Genomic DNA, 25,731 nt, shown 5'->3' on the forward strand with positions numbered 1-25,731 from the left:
AGCTTCCTAGGTCATTGCTATTGGAGGGAGGAATGGATATGGTACATGAAACATTTCCAAATCCCAGATGGATAAGCAAATTGCTCTGTCATTCCCCACCCTTTTAATTATGCCCATGTGCAAATAACAAAATGAGAATGTGCCCGCTTGAGGGGGATTTAGGCTGCTGCCACACAGAGGTTTTCTTCACCTTGGCTTCCAATCTGGATTACTGGATGGGGGAGGGCAGAGTTTCCATACGGCATCGTGCTATAATTGTCCTGTTTCCATCCGGGAGAGGACAAAGCTAAGGTTGCCAATGCTGGACTGAAAATTCCTGGAGATTTTGGGGAGCGGAGCTTAGAGAGAGAGGGGTTGGGGCACAATGCCATAGAGTCTATCTTCTTAAGCAGCCATTTTCTCCAGAGAACTGTTGCAATTCTGGGAGGTGTCCAGGCCCCACCTGGAGGTTAGCAACCCTGAGAAGGGCTGGAGTTCTTTGTACCCCTGAAGAGTATGCTCCATCCTTTGTGCCGCCTAGTGAACCCGTGCCTCCTAGTGAAAAGGGTTTCAGGGGTAGGTCTTAACATGCAGAGAGGCTCATATGGGAATAGGCGTCCTTTTAAATCTCCTGGCCCCAAGCATTTTCATGCGAAGGGAGGGAGAGGAATGAGGCGCAGGAGCCCAAGAGCATGTTGGGTTTGTGGACGTTTTTACTCGACCAGTTAAGTAAGATGTAAGTAAGAAAACTGAGAGGGGATATGATAACCATCTTCAAGTACTTGAACCTGGGAACTCTGTATGCTGAGAACATGCTCTACATGGAGAGATCTTAGATCCTTCCTCATCATAGATCTTTTGTGACTAGCTTTTACTGGAGGGGGGCATTTGCCTGTAGGGAGCCAGCGTGGTGTAGTAGTTAAGAGCGGTTATTTGGAGCGGTGGACTCTGATCTGGAGAACCGGGTTTGATTCCCCACTCCTTCACATGAGCGGCAGACGCTAATCTGGAGAACTGGATTTGTTTCCCCACTCCTACACACATGAAGCCAGCTGGGTGACCTTGGGCTAGTCACTCTCTCTCAGCCCCACCTACCTCACAGGGTGTCTGTTGTGGGGACGGGAAGGGAAGGTGATTGTAAGCCGGTTTGATTCTTCCTTAAGTGGTAGAGAAAGTCGGCATATAAAAACCAACTCTTCTTCTTCTCCTTCTCCTTCTCCTTCTCCTTCTCCTTCTCCTCCAATCTGCAGAGGCCTGCTTGCCCCTCTGTACTTATCATGTATGTGTTTGTAGCCCCAGTTTGTAGCCCCTGTATTTCCCAGGATAAACGCACACTGGCCTATGGCCCGGAGAGGAGTTGTAACCTCTGTCTTTATCCCCTTCAGCACCTGCATTCGGAGCACCACAAGCAGAATGTTTAATTCTGGGCCTTGCTGACAGGCAGGTGCAACTGCAGCCCAGAGAACAGAACAGCAAGCAGATAGGACCAGTTTCTGCTTATGTAGAATCAAGAAAGCTCCCCGCAGTGGGAACAGTGCCATGATTGGCAGAAACTGGAAATAGGTCACAGAAATGCATGCTGGGATGATCCTCTTTGGTTGGAGCATCTGGAAACTCTTCTGGTTGAAAGATTACCCCCACCCCCCAGTATCAGGTTATCTGCTGAGCATAGGGTTGCCATCCTCAAGGTAGGGCCTGGAGATCTCCTGAAATTACAACTGATCTCCAGATGACAGAGATCAGTTCCCCTGGAGGAAATGGCACTTTCAGAGGTTGGACTCTAGGGCATGATACCCCACTGAAGTCCCTCCCCTCCCCAGGCTCCACCCCCCAAACTTCCAGGAATTTCCCAACCTGGAGTTGGCAATCGTAGGCCTATCTCTTCCCTTGTTAACCCTTCTGCTGCCCTTACTTTGTGCAACTGTGAGAAGTACGTTACCAGAACAATAGACGTTATTTCTAAATCTTTCTGAGATTATGGACCATAGTTAGATTATAGTTATTTTTAGCTAGGAAAAGTTGAGGGCAGCAGGAAAAGAGGAAGACCCAACAAGAGATGGATTGACTCAGTAAAGGAAGCCGCAGCCTTCAATTTGCAAGATCTAAGCAAGGCTGTCAAAGATAGGACATTTTGGAGGACTTTCATTCATAGGGTCGCCATGAGTTGGAAGCGACTTGACGGTTTCGTTTGGATTTTGATGAGTTATTTAACAAATGACACCTCCATACCAATGATTTCTCTTGTGCCAGGTTGTGGAGTAGGGTTGCTTGCCAGGCTTAGCCAGTGGCAACCAGTGGGAGACTGCATGAGGCAGGGACAGTCTCATGGGGGTGCGAGGACACTGAGGTGGGGCCTACCATAGAGTTTCCAGTGATTCCAAGAGAGGTGTGACACCACTTCCAGGTTTTCCCAGCAGTGATATCACACCATCACCACCAGCAACTTAAAAAAATCTTCCTAGAATCATAGAGTTGGAAGGGACCACCAGGTCATCTAGTCCAAGCCCCTGCACAATGCAGGACATTCGCAACTACCACCCCACCCCACACCCCAGTGACCCCCTACTCCATGCCCAGAAGATGCTCAAGATGCCCTCCCTCTCGTGATTTGCCTAAGGTCATAGAATCAGCATTGCTGACAGATGGCCATCTAGCCTCTGCTTAAAAACCTCCAGGGAAGAAGGCTGCTGGAGTGTCAACAGGCTCATGGCAACCCTATGTTGGGTGGGCTGACTGTGAATTTATATGAATTATGTCCTGAAAAATATTTCTCAGCATTTGGGTCATTCACCTACACATGGCTGTGTCGGCCGCTTGCCGTTGCAGTCCTGTTTTGCCCTGAGTTCTGTGCCCAAAGTGGCCGTTCAAAGTACAGCAGCAGCAGGGGGCTGCTATGAAAACAAACCGTGCCTACCCTTTCCTTGTTATTAAAGAACATTAGACAGGAGGGGAAAGGATTTGTTGACACTTGGCAAAACATCAGAGCTCCCAAACCCACTTAGCACTGACTAAGAAGACCTGTTTATTTCAGCTGAGATTTGGATAGCTGTGGTGAAGAGCCACTTGAGAAGGTGGGCTGTGCATCTCCGTGATCCGTCTGCTTGCTACAGCACTTATATAACATCCAGTGATTATAACCAGGATTAAATGCCTTCGAGCCAATGCTCCTGCAGTCAATTCCGTTCTCATCTGTAAACTGCCTCATCTGTAAACTGTAAACACCATTCACTTAGATCTGGGGTTCCCAGCCTTTTTGAGCCTGCGGTAGGGATGCCAGCCTCCAGGTGGGACCTGGGGATCCCCCGGAGTTCAAGCTCATCTCCAGACTATAGAGATCAGTTCCCCTTGGAGAAGATGGATGCTTTGGGGTGGTGCTCTATGGCATTGTACTCTACTGAGGTCCCTGTCCTCTCCAGGCTCCATCCCCAAATCTCCAGGAGTTTCCAAACCTGGATCTGGCAACCCTAATCCCCTATCCTAGGGCTCCCATTTGCCAAGTTATGGCGGTCAATTGCACACCAATTAACTGGGCTGCCTGCCGACCCTCAGCTGGTTGACGGACGGAAGCAAATATTCATTTTCCTAAATTTTGAAAATGGACAGCTTCATCGGTTGCTAAATTGATGCTCCAGAGACAGACAAAGCTTTATCATAGACGTTTTCTGCGTGTATCACCCCAGATTTTTGATCTGTGAGGCTTGGAATCATATTCCACTATTATCGTCCACACGCCTCCTTTTGCAACGTTGTTTTCTGTTTTCCTGTTCACTTTTAAATCAGCTTTATCCTGTCCGCACATTTCCTCCCAAAAAGATGTTTTCTGGTGGGGAGGGAGGGGGCAACATCATTCATTACGTCATGGACGATCGCGCCGGAGGCTCTCCCCACTTCCCCATAATTTTTTTTCTGTATTTCTGCACATGCACTCTATTGCAGATGTGACCTACCATTCGACAGGAAACACTATTGCAACCAGGGAATTGGCACACATTTGTCTCATCCACCATTAGGGAGCTGGAAAAGTTTGCACTCCACATGGATGCCCCAAACTGACGCATAAACCACCAAAAAAAAAAAAAAAAAGCCAACTAGAGGCCCAGTGTGTTCATCCACTTTGCTTTGCACTCAGACACCATCGAACTATTGATCTATCGAAATATTGCAAAGTTTACAATGCACTCCAATGTATTCATTCCCCCCACCCCCCGCTCGAAGGATTTCACTGAGCAACATTATGAACCTCTCAGAATTAATAGTCTGGCTTTCCCAGCGTGTAAGAAGAAGCGTAGAGTAACAGAATTACAGCCTAGGGGAATGCAGAAACAGTGAGGGTGAATGTGTCTATTTGATCCAGCAGGGTTGAAATTGACTGGGTTGGAAGAGCCTGGGCAGTGAAATTGACAAAGGCATTCATTCCTTCCAGCAGGGTTGAAATTGACCGGGCTGGAAGAGCCAGATCAGCGAAATTGAAAAAAGCATTCATTCCATCCAGGGATCCATCTTTATACCACTAATTTTATGTCAATTTTTTTTAATTTGGGGGGGGGATGGGTGGAGGGAGGGAAAGGGAGGGGAGATGAGCAAAACAGTGGGCGTGAACAAGGGAAGGGTATTTAGTGGAGTGGAGAAATAAAGACCGTTTGAAGATGTTCGCATGCTCAAGGGAAGCTGGCTCGGAAAGGGAGAACAAAACACATTGCGGTAAAAGTGTTCAGGAAAACAATGGAGGAAAAATGATTGGCGAATGTTTTAGACACCAAACGGAGGGAAAAATGGGTGGGGGAAAAAAACATAGCTTTTGACAGCATGAAACGTTGTAAACCGTTTGTGCGGAAAAGGACGTATACATAAATGGCAAAGTTTACGGCTGCAGAAGCCACATAATAATGGGAGATTCGCACAACATGAAATTTAAATCCTGTTAAAAGAACCATAAATAATTCAGCACAGTGTTGAACTTCAGGTGTTTTTCCTTTCTAAGACTCTTGACCTAGTTCTGTGGTCTTACGGATGGGTGTACAATGCAGATGTACCACCTCCCCAAAGGCCTTGTCATCTTCCCCCCTTCAGTGCCCACTGCTTGCCCCTCTCTGTCTCTCTCTTTCTCTGTCTTCTGGGGGTTTCTGGGGAGGGCAGAGTTTAGGGAGGGGAAGGAGCTCAGCAGGCATGTAATGCCACAGAGTCCATCCTCTGAAGCAGCCCGTTCTTCCAGGGGAACTATAATCTGGAGATCACTTGTACTTAGGGTTGCCAACCTCCAGGTAATAGCTGGAGATCTCCTGCTATTACAACTGATCTCCAGCCGATAGAGATCAGCTCACCTGGAGAAAATGGCCACTTTGGCAATTAGACCCTATGGCATTGAAGTCCCTCCCCTCCCCAAACCCAACATCCTCAGGCTCCACTCCGAAAACCTCCCACCGGTGGCGAAGAGGGACCTGGCAACCCTACTTGTACTTCTGGGAGAAGTTCAGGCCTCACCTTGAAATTGATAACCCAATCTGTATCTGCCACCTTCCTCCTATTCTTCTACCAACTCAGGGCTGCCTACAAATGTGTGGTTTGTGTCAGAACACAATTGTTTAAGGTAAGGAGTATCCAAAAGAATAAGTAACAAAGGAGTTATGTGCAAATATGGTCTGAACGTAAAAAAAGAGGTAATAAGGTAGAAGAAGAAGAGTTGGTTTTAAGACCCCGCTTTTCTCTACCTTAAGGAGTCTCAAACCGGCTTACAATAATCTTCCCTTCCTCTCCCCACAACAGACACCCTGTGAGGTAGGTGGGGCTGAGAGAGTGTGCCTAGCCCAAGGTCACCCAGCTGGCTTCATGTGTAGGGGTGGGGAAACCAACCCGGTTCACCAGGTTAGCGTCTGCCGCTCATGTGGAGGAGTAGGGGAATCAAACCCAGTTCTCCAGATTAGAGTCCACCGCTTCAAACCACTGTTCTTAACCACTACACCACATTGGCTCCATGTGTTCTCCCTGCACATTCCCTCCATAATCAGAATGACTTGGATTGCTTCAGGAGTAGCTGGAGAATTCCTTGCTACCTTAGTGGTGAACTGAAGTATATTCTTCATTTAATTCTAATTTTTGAGAATTTAAAAATGGACAATTGTAATTCTGCTCATCTATCTGCATCTTAATTCAACTTGAGGGACGTTTTAAAAACACAGATCACAGGCATCTTCCCTGGCTGTAGGAGGCAGGGTTAGGTATCAAATTCTATATGTGTAAATTTTCCTTTGCTATTTTGATTCACCTTCTCACCTTAAATAGGTGTGATTCTGTATGCTGCTTTCTCAATCTTGGTGAGCATTCCTCAGGTACACGAGGAACCTAGCTTTCTCTTAGGAGGCTGAAGTTGGTTCCCAGTTCCCAATTTGTTCCTAGTCCCCAGTTCCTTATTTGCAAATTCCCCTGAATATGGGGATGTATGATGTGTTGTGGTCCAAACTTTATTTTGGGGTGCAGAGGGCACACGACTATTCCAGTTCCTTATTCAAATCTTCTTTGCAATACTGGCTTCTAGGGGGCAAACCAAATTGAAGCCGGCGGTGCCAAAACCAGTGTTTGAACTGGGCACCACTGTAAGTCTTTTTGCAGGGGACAGTCTCTGAAGTGTGGGGATATGTGGGTTGGGGTGGTCCAAAGATTATTTTGGGGGTGCAGCTGGGCCCCAGTGTCTGTATGTGCATTGCCCTGGGGGCACCCTTCTGTTGGAACAGCTGGCACAAGAACTGGAGTTTGGACCAGGATCCAGCACATGTCCCTTTCAGGGCAGAGTCCTCCGAATGTGAGGGTGTATGATGTGTGGTGGTCCAACCCTTATTTTGGGGTGCAGAGCGTTTAAATTGTCCTGAATATTTGTGGTTGGATTCAGGAACTAGGAAATGCGAATAAAGAACTGGGAACTAGGAATTAACTGGGAACCAACTTCAGCCTCCTCTTAATCTCTTAGGTTGTTTATGCATGGGTACTTTCACTCACGTTCGCCCCCAGTTTAACTCGGTTGTTCCTTGGAGTTATGCATAAGTTTTCCGTCCATTAGAGATAACCTCGCTGCCAGCCCTCACAAATCCTGGGGCTTCCTGTTCCTCTATTAACCCGATTCTTCCATCTCCCCTGAGATCAGCCGGGTTGAAATCCCCATGCATAAGGCAAAGCACGGGACACGAAAACTTGGGAGAAGTGACGTTTCTCTCACAGAAAGCAGTACAGCCAATTACAAAGCAGTGTGTCAAGGGACAGAGATTCAAATGCTTCTTGCTTCCTCGGAGTTCTTTCTACTCAGAAAGGCTTTTAAAAACGAGGCTTGGGTTTCCCCCCTCAAGTTACTTTTAGAGAGCTCCGTTTTGTTTTTTAAATGCTTTTTAACATGGCAATTGGGTTTCCTCAGGGGGTGGGGGACACGACTTTTCTCTCGCAGTAAGCACTACAGCCAATTACAAAGCAGCGTTTCAAGGGACAGGGACTCCAATGCTTCCTGATTTGAGCTTGGAGACTGCTGGTGCATAGATGCCCAACAGGAAAGTGTGGGTCCAGCGAACAACAAACCACAGGTAAAACTCCCAAGCATAAATGACCTTAGAGCAAACTGATCTGTATGCTGGAGATCTACTGCTCAGCAAGGAAGGCTTTATGTACCCCTGGCCAAGAACTGTAAAGAGAAGATAAATGGATTCTCTCAAAGCAGTTTTCAAAAAGCTTTAAATTGATTTTGTCATCTGTGAAGCTCTTTCACACAGTTTTATTTTGATTTTAAAGAGAGAGCATGTCATCTTTCGGATTCACACTTGATAAGCTGAAACCCCTTTAGCGGCTCTAGGGGCAAATTTACACACTGGCATCGATCCAACAAAACATTGGTGGAGTTCATCTCCAAGCAAGCAGTGTCCCACTGACATCAGAGTCCTTGCGTAAGCAGCGTAATAGTGTAAAAACACATTTAGACTAAAAATTTTTAGCTAGTGGTCTGCCTTGTGCAAAGAGAAGTGATTTGTTGGAAGAAGAAGAAGAGGAAGAGAAAGAGGAGTTGGTTTTTATATGCCAACTTTCTCTACCTCTTAATGAAGAATCAAACCGGCTTACAATCACCTTCCCTTCCCCCTCCCCACAACAGACACCCTGTGAGGTAGGTGGGGCTGAGAGAGCTGTGACTAGCCCAAGGTCACCCAGCTGGCTTCATGTGGAGGAGTGGGGAAACCAATCCAGTTCTCCAGATTCGCCTCCGCCGCTCATGTGGAGGAGTGGGGAATCAAACCCGGTTCTCCAGATCAGAGTCCACAGCTCCAAACCACTACACCACGTTGGCTCTCCTCCACGCTGGCTCATTGGAGACAATGAAGTTTTCCTTGTTTAACAAATAACTACAACTTAAAAAACAACACTGCTGCTACTGTAATGGCCTTTCCATTGCCAGGAGTGGGCTATCAGGTATGTGCTGCTCTCTCTACTAAACAACACTCCCCTATAATTAGGATTGCCAACCTCCAGGTAGTAGCTGGAGATCACTGGCCTATGCATCCACAAATACCAAGATGGTTTTGTACTGATTAGACAACAAAAGAGCAGAGTCTGGAGAACTCTACATGCACCAAACCGAAGCACCCCGATTTGCCCAGTAGATTCAAACAAAGCCTTTGACTGGCCACATTCAAACAAATAGGCTTCAGATCAATATTCTGTACAACAACCGCACTCAAAGTCCAGAGGGGGGAGGCACAGATCTGTAGAGGGCCCAGGGTTGCCAACCTCCAGGCAGTAGCTGGAGATCTCCCGCTATTCTGTGTTGCACATAACAAATCCCAATCCACACTTTGCATGCAGCCCAGGGATGGGGCAAATTCTGGAACAAATACATGAGGCTGCCATTCTAGTTTGGCCCTGACTCTGACATCCCTCTATGGATGTCCTCGCTTTATTCAATTATTTTAAAACTATATACTATGCTTTCTGCTACACGGAACTCAATACAGTTTACAATACCCTGCCCGCCAAGAATCAGTATTCCAAAAAAGTATAGGTAGGGTGGCCAGGGTCCCTCTTTACCAGCGGCGGGAGGTTTTTGGGGCGGAGTCTGAGAAGGGCAGGGTTTGGGGAGGGGAGGGACTTCAATGCCATAGAGTCCCATTGCCAAAGCAGCCATTTTCTCCAGGGGAATTGATCTCTTTCTCCTGGAGATCAGTTGTAATAGCGGGAGATCTCCAGCCACCACCTGAAGGTTGGTAACCCTAAGGCTAAGTGGTCTTCGTGTAAATCCTTACACTTTTGATATTATTCTGCCATTGCAACAGCACGTTCTTATACTAGCTGTATCATAAGCTAAGTTTTGTGCAATTGGACTGATTTTTGTTATTGTTTGTAATGCTGGTCAATGACCATAATAAAGATGATCGATTAATACTAGCTGTATCTGAAGAATTGAGCTGTGACTCATGAAAGCTCATACCCTGCCAGCAATTTTGTTAGTCTTTAAGGTGCTTCTGGACTCTTGCTCTTTTCTAATTCTTATACCAGTTAGGCTTGCCAGCTGCAGGTTGGGAAATACCTGGAGATTTTTTGGGGGTGGGGCCTGAGGAGGGTGGGGTTTGGGGAGGGGAGGGACATCAATGCCATAGAATCAAATTGCCAAAGTGGCCATTTTCTCCAGAAGAACTAATCTCTGTCGCCTGGAGATCAGATGTAATGGCAGGAGATCTCCTGCCACCACCTGGAGGTTAGCAAACAAGGAACAGCAGTAAAAAATAAACAGCAATTCTTTAAGTGCTATAGTAATCTTATTCAATTTGGGCAATTATGAATTCATTATGTGTACAATAGTATGCATGAAAGTCAAAATCATATGGTTAAATGAGTTGTTCAGTCAACAAATGTCCTTGACATTTGTTCCTATCCAACGCAGGAGCCTGTTACTATACAGCCCGAGTTGGCTGCTGATGAAGACCTTTTGTGGTCGAAACAGGGACATATCCGGCCCCCTGTATTTCTCTTATTGGCATGGTCCGCCATTGCCACTCGTGTGAATTTTGAGTTATTATACTCTATGAAGCGGCTACAGAAGAAAATCATTACCTACACTTCAAACTACTTGACGCTTCGTGACTGCAACTGAACGTCTCCTTGTTGCAAGTTAGCAATATATTCGCAAAGACTTTCTTGTTACTTTCAATGTTTAACGCAGGTGACTGAACAACGCGTTTAACCATATGATTTTGACTTTCATGCATACTATTGTACACATAATGAATTCATAATTGTGTTTTTGTACATGCCTAAATTGAATAAGATTACTATAGCATTTAAAGAATTGCTGTTTGATTTTTACTGCTGTTCCTTGTTTGCTAACTCACTATACAGCAGGGTAACTTATATTTATCTAACCACCTGGAGGTTGGCAACCCTATGAGCAGAGCTTAACTGTCCCATAAAGCTGCTTGGGTGTCTTTTTTACTCTTCCCTTTTCTCATTCCTTCTCACAGGCCCTCCAGCACACAGTGAAGAAACCCCACTCTTAAGAAATGCTGGATGGGAACTCTGCTTGGACTTGCATTGAGCAACGAATTTGTTTGGGGGATGGGGGAGGGAAACAAGGTGACTTGGCACCTGGTTGGCCACTGTGTGAACAGACTGCTGGACTTTATGGGCCGTGGTCTGATCCAGTAGGGCTTTTCATACGTTCTTATGGAGTATGGGGCTATCCATGACTACCAGTCAAAATGGATACTAGTCATGATGCATACCTGTTCTCTCCAGGATCAGAATCATAGAATCATAGAATTATAGAGTTGGAAGGGACCACCAGGGTCATCTAGTTCAACCCCCTGCACAATGCAGGACATTAACAACTACCTCCCCTCCCCACACCCCCAGTGACCAGAAGATGGCCAAGATGCCTTCCCTCTCATCATCTGCCTAAGGTCACAGAATCAGCATTGCTGACAGATGGCCATCTAACCTCTTCTTAAAAACCTCTAGGGAAGGAGAGCTTACCACCTCCCAAGGAAGCCTGTTCCACTGAGGAACTGCTCTAACTGTTAGAAAATTCTTCCTAATGTCAAGACGGAAACTGTTTTGATTTAATTTCAACCCGTTGGTTCTGGTCCGACCTCCTGGGGCAACAGAAAACAACTCGGCACCATCCTCTCTATGACAGCCTTTCAAGTACTTGAAGATGGTTATTATATCCCCTCTCAGTCTTCTCCTCTTCAAGCTAAACATACCCAGCTCCTTCATACCCAGAGGAGAATGACGAATATATTAGGTGCTGTGAAACACAGGCAGGACAATGCTGCTGCAGCCGTCTTGCTTGTGAGCTTCCTAGAGGCACCTGGTTGGCCACTGTGTGAACAGACTGCTGGACTTGATGGGCCTTGGACTGATCCAGCATGGCTTTTCTTATGTTCTTATGACTTAAACGAATTGTCCAAATGGGGAGGATCCTGCCTGGAGCTAGGAAATGGCATGCAGCACATTAAGAATCCTTGCACGGTACTGAAATGCAAAGTTCCCACCTCTCAGATGTCTCCTGTTCAGGTCTGTTACCAAAAGCCCTGCTGGTTGCTGCTGTCCACTGTAAGAGATCTTTAATTTCCTCCTTTCATATTCACTGATTAAATGTGCCTTTATCATATTAGCCTGAAGTCACCCTGCCAATATAAAACAGCAAAGCTCCCAGGGCACCACTTTGCCCGGCCTGTTTTAATAACTGTCAGTATGCTGCATGATTTTTAATGCACATTTTGCACTCAAGGCTGCGTTTTGTCTCCATCCACAATTGTGCTTACGTCAACAAATTAAAAAAAAAATGCAGGATCAATCAACGACTTCATATCCAAAGGACTGATGCACAGAATCTTAGCCTAGGAAACCAGAAAGATGGTTGTTTGTCCTCTCCTATAGAGCCACTGTGGTGTGGTGGTTACAGTGTCGGACTAGGACGTGGGAAACCTAGGTTCAAATCCCCACTCATGCCATGGAAGCTTGCTGGATGACCTTGGGCCTAGCATTGCCAACTCTGGGTGGGAAAATACCTGGAGATTTTGGGGGTGGAGCCTGAGGAAGGTGGGGCTTGGAGAGGGGAGGGACTTCAGTGTATAATGCCATAGAGTCCACCTTCCAAAGTGGCCATTTTCTCCAGGTGAACCAATCTCTGTCACCTGGAAATCAGTTGTAATAGTGGGAGATCTCCAACCACCACCTGGAGATTGGTAACCCTTCCTTGGGCCAGTCACACACGTGGAGCCCTGACCCTGGCTAGTATTTGGATGGGAGACCTCCGAGGAATACCAGGGTCATGTTGCGGAGGCACGCAATGGCAAACCACCTCCTAATATCTCTTGCATTGAAATCCCTATGGGGTCACCATTAGACAGCTGTGACTTGATGACAGAAGAAGAAGAAGAGTTGGTTTTTATATGCCGACTTTCTCCACCACTTAAGGAAGAATCAAACCGGCTTACAATCACCTTCCCTTCCCCTCCCCACAACAGACACCCTGTGAGGTGGGTGGGGCTGAGAGAGTGTGACTAGCCCAAGGTCACCCAGCTGGCTTCATGTGTAGGGGGGGGGGGATCCAGTTCACCAGATTATCCTCCGCCACTCATGTGGAGGAGTGGGGAATCAAACCCGGTTCTCCAGATCAGAGTCCACCTCTTCAAACCACCACTCTTAACCACTACACCATGCTGGCTCTTCAGGGGATGTGGAATGGTGCCCAATCTCACCAGATCTTGGAAGCTAAGTAGGGTTGGCACTTGGATAGGAGCCACAGGGGAGCTGCTCTTCCATCGTGATGTACCTGAGAGCTATATCTTGAATTGCGTCGCCGAGCAGGGTTATTTCCCACGGAAGCATCACCTCCTTCCTGGCGATGGGCCACATCTGTGGGGTCGGTCCGTCTGATCAACTGGTAACCCCTACAGTTGTGTCATGTGGATGCTGAGCCCCTGCTGTGTAGAATATTGTGTAGAATTCATCGTGCATGCCTCTTCTCTCCAGGATCAGAGGAGCACGCCTATTGCATTAGGTGCTGTGGAACACAGGCAGGATGGTGCTGCTGCAGTTTTCTTGTTTGTGGGCATCCTAAAGGCACCTGGTTGGCCAGTGTGTGAACAGACTGTGGGACTTGATGGACCTTGTTCTGATCGTGCATAGCCCTTCTTATGTTCTTATGTTCATACCTATTCTCTTCAGGATTAGAGGAGTATGCCTATTATATTAGGAGCTTTGGAACACAGGCAGGATGGTGCTGCTGCAATCGTCTTGTTTGTGGGCTTCCTAGAGGCACCTGATTGGCCACCGTGCGAACAGACTGCTGGACTTGATGGGCCTTGGTCTAAGGTTGCCAACCTCCAGGTACTAGCTGGAGATCTCCTGCTATTACCCCTGGAGAAAATGGCCACTTTGGCAATTGGACTCTGGCATTGAAGTCCCTCCCCTCTCCATACCCAGCCCTCCTCAGGCTCCGGCCCAAAAATCTCCAGGTATTTCCCAACCTGGAGCTGGCAACCCTATCTTGGTCTGATCCAGCATGGCCTTTCTTATGTTCTTATGTCTTGTTTATGGGCTTCCTAGAGGCACCTGGTTGGCCACTGTGTGAACAGACTGCTGGACTTGATGGGCCTTGGTCTGATCCAGCATGGCTTTTCTTATGTTCTTATGTTCTTAATACACTGCGGGATAAACTCTGAAGAATTGCCTAAAGCCCACTTGAGATATACTCCAATTAAGGCCAGATGCAGGGTGGGGTTGGAGGATGCTGCCCCGACCTTCCCGCTGCTTATTTAGCATCCTGATTCCTTTTGTCTCCTGAAAGCCATTCTAGATGGAGAGGAAAGGGTAGGCTGTGTGTGCCATTGCAGTCTGCCAGGGCTGAACACATGAACACATGAACACTTGAAGCTGCCTTATACTGAATCAGACCCTTGGTCTATCAAAGTCAGTATTGTCTGCTCAGACCGGCGGCAGCTCTTCAGGGTCTCCGGCAGAGGTCTTTCACATCACCTACTTGCCTGGTCCCTTTAACTGGAGATGCTGGGGATTGAACCTTCCGCATGCCAAGCAGATGCTCTACAACTGAGCTACAGCCCCTCCCTGGATTACAAGTAATTTGCTTGCCGCTCCACAAAGAGTTAAGTGATATTTTGGCAACACAAGCAGATCTTGAGTTGGATGGGCAGGCTGGAAAAGGTAGCTCTTTATTCCCTGATATTCACACCCTGGTAAGTGAAGCACTGCCGCTGGGAGCTCACAGCTTTGGTTGGCGTTCGGTTGGCAAGAGACGGATACGAAAGCGCAGAATTATTCTGGTTTGTTATGTTATTGGCTTTTTCCCCGTTGTCTTTTCTCAACCCATCAGGAATGCTCACAATACTTTCATGAAGATATTTTTTTTTTCATGAAGAGAATTTAGATACTCAGTTGGGATGGTGACGCAGACTAGTTCTGCCTTCTCGCATGCCCAGGGTAATGCCACTTTGGGGTCAGGAAGCAACTTTCCTCCAAGACAGATTGGCCAGGGATCCTGGAGGGTTTTTGTTGCCATCTTCTGGGCATGGAGTAGGGGGTCACTGAGGGTGTGTGTGTGTGGGGGGGGGAGGTAGCTGTGAATTTCCTGCATTGTGCAGGGAGTTGGACTAGATGACCCTGGTGGTCCCTGCCAACTCGATGATTCTATGATTCATCATCCCTGCCTTCCTGAGAGAGGTGAAACCTGCTCATTCTAATGTAAATATTCTGCAGTTGGTCTTTGTGCTTTTTTGTGTGTGGCAAACAAAGGTAAATAACCAGAACTTTCTCCCAAGCCATCAATGGTATAAATATTTGTGTGTGTGTGTAAAGTGCCATCAAGTCGCAGCCAACTTATAGCGACCCCTTTTGGGGGTTTTCATGGCAAGAGACTAACAGAGGTGGTTTGCCAGTGCCTTCCTCTGCACAGCAACCCTGGTATTCCTTGGTGGTCTCCCATCCAAATACTAACCAGGGCTGACCCTGCTTAGCTTCTGAGATTTGATGAGATCAGGCTAGCCTGGGCCATCCAGGTAGATATATAGTTATAGATATAGATATAGATATAGATATGCTTGTTGTCACTCAGAAGCCAGAAATCGATCTGATTGTTGTGCAGCACATAAGAAACGTTGCTGTACTCACCCACAGATATGGTCCAAACAGCCATGATCTTTGCAAAAGCTTTCGTTCTCGAGTTAAAGCGGCTGTGATGGATGGGGTTTCGGATGGCAATATAGCGATCCAGCGAGATGGCGCAGAGATGCATGATGGAGGCAGTGGAGAAAAGCACATCTAAATAGATCCATATCGCACAGAAGTGTCTGGGCAGAGGCCACACATATCCTGCAACCGAGGAGAGTATTGTTGTATTAACTGTACTTATCAAGACATGCCTTGGCCCAGCCTCAACATAGGAAGAAGACTCCTCAGAAGGAGAGGGAGGCTTCTCAAGAGAAGATAGGGCTGCCAGTAGGATTGCCAACTTCCGGGTACTAGCTGGAGATCTCCTGCTCTTGCAACTGATCTCTAGCCGATAGAGGTCAGTTCCCCTGGAGAAAATGGCTGCTTTGGCAATTGGAGTGTATGGCATTGAAATCCCTCCCCTCCCCCAATCCCTCCCTCCTCAGGCTCCGCCCCAAAAACCTCCCGCCCATGGCGAAGAGGGACCTGCCCACCCTAGCTGTCAGCCCCTCACTGGGGGTGGGAGATTCTCTGTGTCCAGTGCCGCCACCCTCTGCCGCCAATCAGCTGTCTAGCAGGGGGAAGAATGGCATGAAAAATGAGGGTGGGGGACACCGGCAATGTTCCAGTGCATCACTCTCCATGCACCCAGAAGTGATGCCAGTATGTTGCCAGCGATGTCAGGGATGCTCTGGGCAAAACTCTATGGTAAAACCACTGAGTTTTGCTTAAATACCATGGCATCGCTAGCAATGCACTGAAGTCACTTTTGGTGTACTCCAGAAGTGATGTCGCTGGCAAGATTGCTGGAATGCCAGCCTGGGCCTTCCCTACCACTGGTAAGCCCCCCTGCCAGTTGCTAGGACCTGGCAACCTTAAGAGAAGAGGAAATCCCTCCTATGGTCTCCAGGGCTCAGTTAGGGTTCCCAACCTCCAGGTGGGGCCTGGCGATCTCCCACTATTACACCTGAGCTCCAGGTGACAGAGGTCAGTTCACCTGGAGGAAATGGTTGCTTTGGAAGGTGGACTGTACGGCATTATACTCCATTGAGGTACCTCCACTCCCTAAACCTCACTCACCCCAGGCTCCACCCCCAACATAAGGTTGTTGGGTCCCTCTTCGCCACTGGCGGGAGATTTTTTGGGGGGAGCCTGAGGTGGATGGGGTTTGGGGAAGGGAGGGATTTCAATGCCATAGAGTCCAATTGCCAAAGCGGCCATTTTCTCCAGGGGAACTGATCTCTATCGGCTGGAGATCAGTTGTAATAGCAGGAGATCTCCAGCTAGTACCTGGAGGTTGTGTAAAAAATACTCACAATACTGGTAACCGTAAGCTAAGGGAAAACCCCCAGCACAACTCAATATATTCAACAATTCATTAACAACGTATTAACAGTGAAAAACAACCACAAGGTGTACAAATATATACAATTATTTACAATGAGTAGTCACAAGCCAAATGGCAAAGTCCAAAAGTCTATCAGAGGCAACTTCTCTTCAAATCCAAATGTGGTCGACACTGTCAAAAATTAGTTGGGACTCCCAACTAATTTTTGACAGTGTCGACCACATTTGGATTTGAAGAGAAGTTGCCTCTGATAGACTTTTGGACTTTGCCATTTGGCTTGTGACTACTCATTGTAAATAATTGTATATATTTGTACACCTTGTGGTTGTTTTTCACTGTTAATACGTTGTTAATGAATTGTTGAATATATTGAGTTGTGCTGGGTTTTTTCCTTTAGTACTTGGAGGTTGGCAACTATACCACAACATCTCCAGATATTTCCCAACTCAGAGCTGGCAACTCTAGGCTTGATGCACCCCAGAAGTTCCATGAGGAGAAACCCTTTCCTCTTCTATAACATCAGGGTCCCCCATTCAAGATCCTGTGGAACAGGCCGATCAAGAAGCCCCTGAGAAGACCAGTCCACCCCCAGCACACTCGGCGTCTCCCCTGTAGAGGTGCCAACTCTGGTTTGGGAAATTCATGGACATTTTGAGGTGGTCAGTTCTTGTAGGTTATCCGGGCTGTGTGACCGTGGTCTTGGTATTTTCTTTCCTTTTGGGGTGGTGTTTGTGGAGGTGAGACTTCACCTAAAATCTGTGATATGCCATAGAGTACACCCTCTGAAGCTGCCATTTTCTTCAGGGGAAATGATCTCTGGAGCCAGGAGATAAGTTGTAATTCCTGGAGAACTCCAGGCCCCACTTGGAGGTTGTCAACCCTCCCTTGGGACCCAGGGAATAGTGGCGGACCTACATTTTTGGGACCCTGAAGCTTGAACTGTTATGGGGGCCCCTTCGCAACCAGCACCAATAGGGCAACATCCAACAAGGTCCAAAGGGCCTTGCTGCCCTTGCAAGGACTTCAAGGCCCAAATGGCAGAGAACAGGATGGTGGGGTGGAGTCCTTGAAAATGGGCCATACAGTGACCCCCTTCCCACCAGCAACAAGGTCTGGGTAACCACTATTATCGTCTTCAGTGGGGTTGTTCTGCGGCAGATGTATCGGTTCATTCTCTAATAGAGAGGTACAAGGTCATCAGAGGGGGCTCGTTAGGATAAATAGGTGAAAATCTGATTTTTGGTGTTAAAATGCACAAGTGAGACAAGTGCAGCCTGAATTGAGAATTCAGATGTCTTTTAATGGTTCAGATTGGCTCTAGCCTAAGGGCTGAGCTATAGAACTATTCAGCCGTGCACCAACGAAGGATTTGAGGATCCAGCTTCCAAAATGTTGGCTTGAATAGATTCTGGTGAGCTCAGTGAGCCCATACAGCTGGAGGTTCAGGCACTGCAAGCCCCCGAAAATTTTTGAAATTTGACCAATTATAGGGACATTTTGAGGACATATGAAATGGGTATTAGAGCATATTCTAAGGTCAATAGTAAGTACTTCAACACATTGGCTTATGATTCTATCACTAAAATAACCTTATTTTAATAACAAACACTTAAAAAAAAACCCATAGATTTTGTTGAAAAATTCACTCATTAAAAAAAAGTTGCTTAAGGGCCCCTCCGGGATTAGGGGCCCTGAAGCTTAAACTTCGTTAGTTTCATAGTAGATCCGCCACTGGCGAGGACCCCAAAGAGGACAGAGGGCCAGAGCTGAAGCCTGGACCAAGTGGAAGAATGCATGACTGGCAGCTCAAGGCGTCACTGCAATAGGGTTGTCAATCTCCAGGTGGTAGCTGGAGATCTTCTGCTATTACAACTGAACTCCAGCCAATAGAGATCAGTTCACCTGGAGAAAACAGCCGCTTTGGCAATTGGATTCTATGGCATTGGAGTCCCTCCTCTCCTCAAACCCTGCCCTCCTCAGGCTCCGCCCCCAAAATCTCCAGGTATTTCCCAACCGGGAGCTGGCAACCCTACACTGCAATCTCACTCAGGAGGGAAGCACAACTCGCTAGATGTGGGCAGGATCAAGGACCTAACTCTGGAGGATGGCCTGTATGGTACTGTACCCCGCTGAGGTTCTTCCCCTCCCTAAACCCCACCCTCCCTGGGCTCCACCCCCAAATCTCCAGGAATTTTCCAACCCAGAGCTGGAAACCCTATGCTGTAGTGAGAAGGGGGGGTTGTCTAATATCAGACGGGAGTGGCTTTCTTATGCAGGCAGAGCAATTTCCATGAATGGATCCAAAGCTCTTGGAAGAGTTGAAGAGGGTGATTTTTGGCTGAATGTCCCCATCTTGCCACACCATCCCTTTTATATGGCTTATTGTTCCAGAAAGTTCCCAAAGCCACAGCCGTAGGCATTGGGGGGGGGGGTGGATAAAAAATCCCTTCACCAAACTCACCCCTGTTATGAAAGTCTTGGGGCCACCCAATTTTAGATATGAGTAATAGATCACATGAAAACACAGCACAAACATACTGGGAAGGACAAAGGCAAGGTAGGGGTTCCGTCTTTCCTTTATCTATTGGTTTTTTAGCTTACAAATTATGAACTAAAGAAGATAAAACATTTAGAGCAGAGGTTGAAATGTTGTTTTCTAAGATGCTAAATGGAGAGATTAAGGAAGGCACATGTGATATACCCAGAAATGTGGCCCATAATCTTCGGCTGTCTTTAAGCAAGTGCCCCAAGGAATGGATTTAGTTCTGCCAATTATTTTACTCTGCTTGAACTGAGTGCAGCGCCAGTGCGGGAGACTGAAAATAGATCGGTGCGTAATAGAGGAGTTAATTGGAAAACTGGAAGCAAAATGAATCCTAGACGAAGAAGCAAAATGGTACGTCGAGGCTGCTATAGCTGCTGTCTCTCTCAATTATGCCCTCCGTCATTGATGTTTGCTGGCAATATTCTTAACAAACTGTCACTCTGCTTTTGCAAAAAAAAAAAAAAGTGGGGGGGAATCTCAGATGACTCAATTGTTGAGAATGGAAGGGAAATCTCGATACTTGTGACTCCCTTGCGAGTCCAGAAGGAAAAACCACCAAAAGACAAATCAGGAAAAAGATACTCCGACACTTTAAAATCATCTCACTTTAAGACAGCTTGGTATCTTGCAATTACTGATCTCACTAATTAAAATTAAGATGCATTCTGTAAAATAAGGGATCGGCAATGCTATGCTTCTCTCGATGAGATGCCCCATAGAAGGTGGGTAAAAGGTAAAGAGGTGACCCATGGGCCGACATCACATCCTGACATTTACTAGACAGACTATGTTTACGGGGTGGTTTGCCATTGCCTTCCCCAGTCATCTTCACTTTACCCTCAGCAAGCTGGGTACTCATTTTACCGACCTCGGAAAGATGGAAGGCCGAGTCAACCTTGAGCCGATACCTGAAACCGACTTCTGTCAGGATCGAACTCAGGTTGGGAGCAGAGCTTTTGACTGCAGTACTGCAGCTTACCACTCTGTGCCACGGGGCTCTCTATAGAAGGTGGGAACTGCCTCTTATTGAGGAATCAATTCCTTAACCGGTTTATGCACAGTTTGACCATATTTTTGGGAGCTTCTGGATTTCCGTTTAAAGATGGGGCCAAGTACATTTCTCAGGGAACAAAAAAGGTTTTCAATGTAATTATTAACAGGATCCTAATAAAACAGCCATATTAATCCTACAATACAGGCCCATTCTGCAGCTGATAGATCAGGTACTAAAGCACAAAAGTAAGGTTGCCAGCTCTGGGCTGGGAAATACCTCGAGATTTTGGTGGTGGAACCTGGGGAGGGTGGGCTTTGGGGAGGGGAGGGACCTTAGCAGCATACAATGCCATACAGTCCACCCTCCAAAGCAGCCATTTTCGCCAGGTGAACTAACCTGTGTCACCTGGAGTTCAGTTGAAATCCCAGGAGATCGCCAGCCACTACTTGGAGGTTGGCGACCCTACGCAAAAGTCACAGGTAGGCAGTCAAGAACCAGCAGAGAAGGAAGTATCTGTGTTGAATATGGATTCTCAGGATGTCTGTAAGAGGCAACCATGGACATGGAGCATTGGAACTAAGGCTGCCAATCTTCAGGTGTAGCCTAGAGATCTCCTGGAATTACAACTGATCTCCAGACTACAGAGACCAGTTCCTCTGGAGAAAAAGGGACCTTTGGAGGGTGGACTGGATTGCATTATACCCTGCTGAGATTCCTCCCCTCCTCAAACCTCACCCTCCTCAGGCTGCACCCCAAATCTCCAGGAATTTTCCAACCTGAAGTTGGAAACCTGAAGCCCAAGAAGGTAGGACCAGAACCAACAGGTTGAAATTAAAAGAGTTTCCGTCTAGACATTAGGAAGAATTTTCTAACAGAGTGGTTCCTTAGTGGAACAGGCTTCCTCAGGAGATGGTAAGAGCTCCTTCCCTGGAGGTTTTTAAGCAGAGGTTAGATGGCCATCTGTTAGCAATGCTGATTCTATGACCTTAGGCAGATCATAAGAGGGAGGGCATCTTGGCCATCTTCTGGGCATGGAGTAGGGGGTCACTGGGAGTGTGTGTGTGGGGGAAGTAGTTGTGATTTTCCTGCATTGTGCAGGGGGTTGGACTAGATGACCCTTGTGGTCCCTTCCAACTCTATGATTCTATTATTATAAGCTGGCCACTCAAATTGGAAACTACCTCCACAGGAAGATGTCCAGGCTAAAACACATTCTAGTTTTGTAGGGGATGCTGAACCAGCAGAGTGTGGAGTTCAACTGAAGGGTTATATAGCACCCTTTCCTGTAGCCAGATCTCCAGCTGCCACCAGGAAGTTGGCAACCACCCTACTGCAGCACATGCCACATAGTACTCTGAAGGGTTCTCTGACCCTCCCCAGCGGGTTGTTAGTGTTACCAATTCTGAGTTGGGAAAGTCCTGGAGATTTGAGCATGGAACTTGGGGAGGGCAGGGCTTGGGAGAAAGGAGGTGCCTCGGGGGAGCATAATGCCACAGACTAGTCCACCTTCCAAAGCAGCCATTTCCTCCAGGGGAACTGATCTATCTCATCTGGGAATCAGTTGTAATTGCAGGAGATCTTCAGGCACCACCTGGAGGCTGGCAACCCTAGCACCTGCAGAAAGGGAAGGTGGTAACAATTGCTTCTGAAACTTCATGGGGGCCTTGGATACAGCCTGTTGTCTTTAATATGTTTTCCCATCAGGATATACTCAGAAGTGCATATCTGTGTGCATATTAGGGTTGCCAGGTCCCTCTTTACCACCAGCAGGAGGTTTTTGAGGCAGAGCCTGAAGAAGGCGAGGTTTGGGGAGGGGAAGGACTTCAGTGCCATAGAGTCCAATTGCCAAAGTGGCCATTTTCTCCCGGTGAACTGAGTTCTATTGGCTGGAGATCAGTTGTAATAGCAGGAGATCTCCAGCTAGTTCCTGAAGGTTGGCAACCCTAGTGCATATCCATATTGATTTATCTATCTGTACACTGAAGTCAAAATGTCAAAGATAGGACATTTTGGAGGACTTTCATTCATAGGGTCACCATGCGTCGGAAGCGACTTGTCGGCACTTAACACACACACACACACACTGAAGTAAATATCAGAAACTTAGTGATTGATGATATCTACCGGTAATTTATTTTGTAGGTCACCTTGGGCAAGCTGTAGTGGAAACGGAGCTATTAAGCCTTTTTTCCCAATTAATTTTTTTTTTTTTAATTTTAGGTGCCCAGTGGGAAATGTCAAAAATTTCTGGCTTTTACTGATAAATCTCCTGGGCCAACATCGCACCCTCGGTGAATGAGAAAGTTCATCTTCTCTCTAGTAAAGAATGACATTTAACACGATTGGTTTATAAATCATCATCCAATGCTGTCCTTGCAACTTCCTCAGTTCCTCACAATAGCTTCTTCCCCCTGCTCATTTTACTTCCTTTCCTCATTGTAGTATAATCTGCCCTTTCCTTTCCTACTCAGTCAACAATTACTTCCCCCCTATTGCGATCTATAAAGAAGAAACTGATCTGCAACCATAAAACGCAGGGCCGAAGGAATAATGAAAGCAGCTGGGGGAGGGGGGAAAATAAGAATGAAAAAGAAACCCTTTAATCAGACATGCAGACCCGGAGTAAAACGGCTTGTGCCTTACTAAGGAGTCTCATTTGTCTGAGCAGAGTGGTCGGATGCAAGCGAAGATCATTTGTGGCATTAGAGAACCAGTTTAATATTGTTAAGGAAGCAACTCAATCAAGTGCAAGGAAAAAGAATATGTCCGAGAATAAATTAATTCCTGATTAGTTGCTGGCATTTTCTGGCCTTTCCCAGGCCACGTTAACGTGGTGGTGAAACAGGAAATGAGGTTAAGCTGGGCCATTTACTGGGGGCCCTCAATTGCCTTTGATAAGTACTCGAAAATGACAGAGAAATGTCCATGTCACAGGGCTTGCTTTGAACGTTTATACGACGACCATGGTAGTAGCTGACCTTCGCCGTAAATGATGAACTAGTGTGAAACTAGTACTGGAGGTGCTTGGTGGACCTTGGAGTTGTTGGTATACTTCTTGCTGGTAATTCTAAAAAGGTTTATTGTTAGACACCAACATTCACCAGACATCTGGCCTTGACTATAACACAGATGCTCAGACACACAAAATCTGTACACCAGACATGAGCCACTGATCACTTCTACCTAGGGTTGCCAACCTCCAGGTACTAGCTGGAGGTCTCCTGCTATTACAAGTGACCTCCAACAGACAGAGATCAGTTCACCTGGAGAAAATGGCCGCTTTGGCAATTGGACTCTATGGCATTGAAGTCCCTCCCATCTCCAAACCCGGCCCTCTTCAGGCTCCGCCCCCAAAATCTCCAGGTAGTTCCCAGCCCGGAGCTGGCAACCCTAAGTCCAGGGATAACTCATCTCCCTGTTCTGTGCATTGGGCCGAGCTAGGGTTGCCAACCTCCAGGTGGTGGCTGGAGATCTGGGATTACAACTGATCACCAGGCGACAGAGATCAGTTCACCTAGAGTGAATAACCACTTTAAAAGGTGGACTCCATTGGTTTTATACCCCACTGAAGTACCCCCCTCCTCAAAACCTGCTTTCCTCAGGCTCCACCCCAAAATCTCAAGGTATTTTCCAACCCGGATCTGACAACCCTAGGCCAAACTCTCTGTGTTTAAGGTCCTGCCCAAACCTTAAACCAGGGGTGGGGAACATCAGGCCCGGGGGCCATTTAAGGCCTGTGAAATCATTTGGTCTGGCCTTTCATGGGTCCTGGCAGATCTCTAGCTCAGAAGGATCTAAGACTGGCGATCCGCCCCCTCCCGCGGCCAGGAATAGCCTCTATTCAAGGCAGATGTGAGTTTGTTTTGCCGAGATAAGGAACCTTCTTTCCCCCTTGCAGAAGAGTCATTAGCTATGAAGCTGCTAGGACCGCCCAAGAAACTGTATTAACCCTTTCCCACCCGTCCTGCTAATTCAACTGATCTCCAGCCGATAGAGATCAGATCACCTGGAGAAAAATGGCCGCTTTGGCAATTGAACTCTATGGCATTGAAGGCCCTCCCCTCCCCAAACCCCGCCCTCCTCAGGCTCCACCCCCCAAAACCTCCCGCCGGTTGCAAAGAGGGACCTGGCAACCCTACCCACCTGGGACGTGGAGAAACGTATGCCCTCTGTACTACAAGAGGGCTGGGGGTGGAAGTGGCGACAATGGAGGGGGTTAAAGGGGGCAGGGCCAGAATGCGCGCACGTGGGGGGAGTTCTTAGCCCGTATGTCCTCATTTCATCCGTGCAGGCGGAGGTAGCAGGAGCCGGCTGTAGAATCCAGCTTCGACCCTGCGGAGCAGGAGTAACTCCAGTGTGTGGCTGGACAGCTACGCCCGGCTGGTGCAACAGTGAGTGCGCCACCGGTTGGATGCCTGCCTGCTTGCCTGTGCCGGGGGGGATGGTCATCTGGGGCAGCTGCCTGCTGGGGTCTTGGTCGGCTAATTTTTAAGTTGATAATTTTGCATGGCCCGCGAATGATGTTATAAATATCCAAATGGCCCTTGGTGGAAAAAAGGTTCCCCAGCCCTGCCTTAAACTGCCTGACTCAAGCTGGCTATAAATGTGAGGCAACAAAACAGCTGTCAGGTTTTTGCTGCCATAGTTTGCTCTTCAAAGTATTTTGAGGAACCATCTGACTCTCTTTCATTGATCTGCTTTGGGGAGGGTTGCCTGCCTGCAGCTGGGGCCTGGAGTTATCCTGGCATCTAGATATCTAATTTCCAAGTGTGTCCTCTGCCTGAGGATACTTACATTTGCAGACAGGGGACTCACTTCCCCCTACAGGCTTTTCTGCAGACTCAGGGGACGCCCTGGGTCTGCAGAAAAATCTAAAATTAAAAACAAAACAAAATGGGATGTGTGTTTAAATCCTCCCAATTTTTGAAAGACTGTTGACTGCGCATGCTGTCGCCGCAGCAACAGATATGGGGAGTGGCTCCTGGGCTGCGCTCCCGCTGCGGTGGATGCCTCCGGTTGTTCCGGGGATGGCCGGGCTGTCCCTGCCACAGAGATCCGGGCCTGGCCAGCGGATTCCCCTTGTGAGGGGGAGATGAGATTCCCTTCAATGGGGCATAATGCCATAGAGTCCACCTTCCAAAGTGGCTATTTTCTCCAGATGAACTGATCTCTGTCATCTGGAGATCAGATGTAATCACAGGAGAAACATTAGGAAGAATTTTCTAACTGTTAGAGTGGTTCCTCAGTGGAGCAGGCTTCCTCGGAGGATGGTGAGCTCTCCTTCCCTGGAGGTTTTTAAGCAGAAGCTAGATGGCCATCTGTCAGCAATTCTGATTCTATGACCTTAGGCAGATGATGAGAGGGAGGGCATCTTGGCCATCTTCTGGGCATGGAGTAGGGGGGGTCACTGTGTGTGTGTGTGGGGGGAAGTAGTTGTAAATTTCCTGCATTGTGCAGGGGGTTGGACTAGATGACCCTGGTGGTCCCTTCCAACTCTGAGATCTCCAGGCACCACTTGGAGATTGGCAACCCTGCCTAAGAAGGATGAATGTCTTTATGGAGTAAGCACAGGGAGGCATCTGGCCCTTTCCTCCCTGGACTGAGAGAGCCATTGCGAAGGCCTTGGGCTTGGATCCTGCCCCAGAGGCAGGCGCAACCCTGTCTTGCGCTCTG

At 47.5% G+C, this 25,731-nt stretch overlaps 1 protein-coding gene across 1 annotated transcript in view; it reads right to left on the bottom strand.

Annotated features, from left to right (window-relative positions):
* The window catches only part of HTR2A (5-hydroxytryptamine receptor 2A), a 41,707-nt gene that overhangs the window by 7,371 nt on the left and 8,605 nt on the right, over positions 1 to 25,731 (bottom strand). Inside the window, exon 2 of the mRNA XM_056856670.1 lies at positions 15,133 to 15,333. Within this exon, the coding sequence (XP_056712648.1) occupies positions 15,133 to 15,333 (201 nt within the window). The remainder of the gene's footprint in view (positions 1 to 15,132; positions 15,334 to 25,731) is intronic.

The sequence above is a fragment of the Euleptes europaea genome, chromosome 10, assembly GCF_029931775.1.
Source record: "Euleptes europaea isolate rEulEur1 chromosome 10, rEulEur1.hap1, whole genome shotgun sequence".
Lineage (NCBI taxonomy): Eukaryota > Metazoa > Chordata > Lepidosauria > Squamata > Sphaerodactylidae > Euleptes > Euleptes europaea.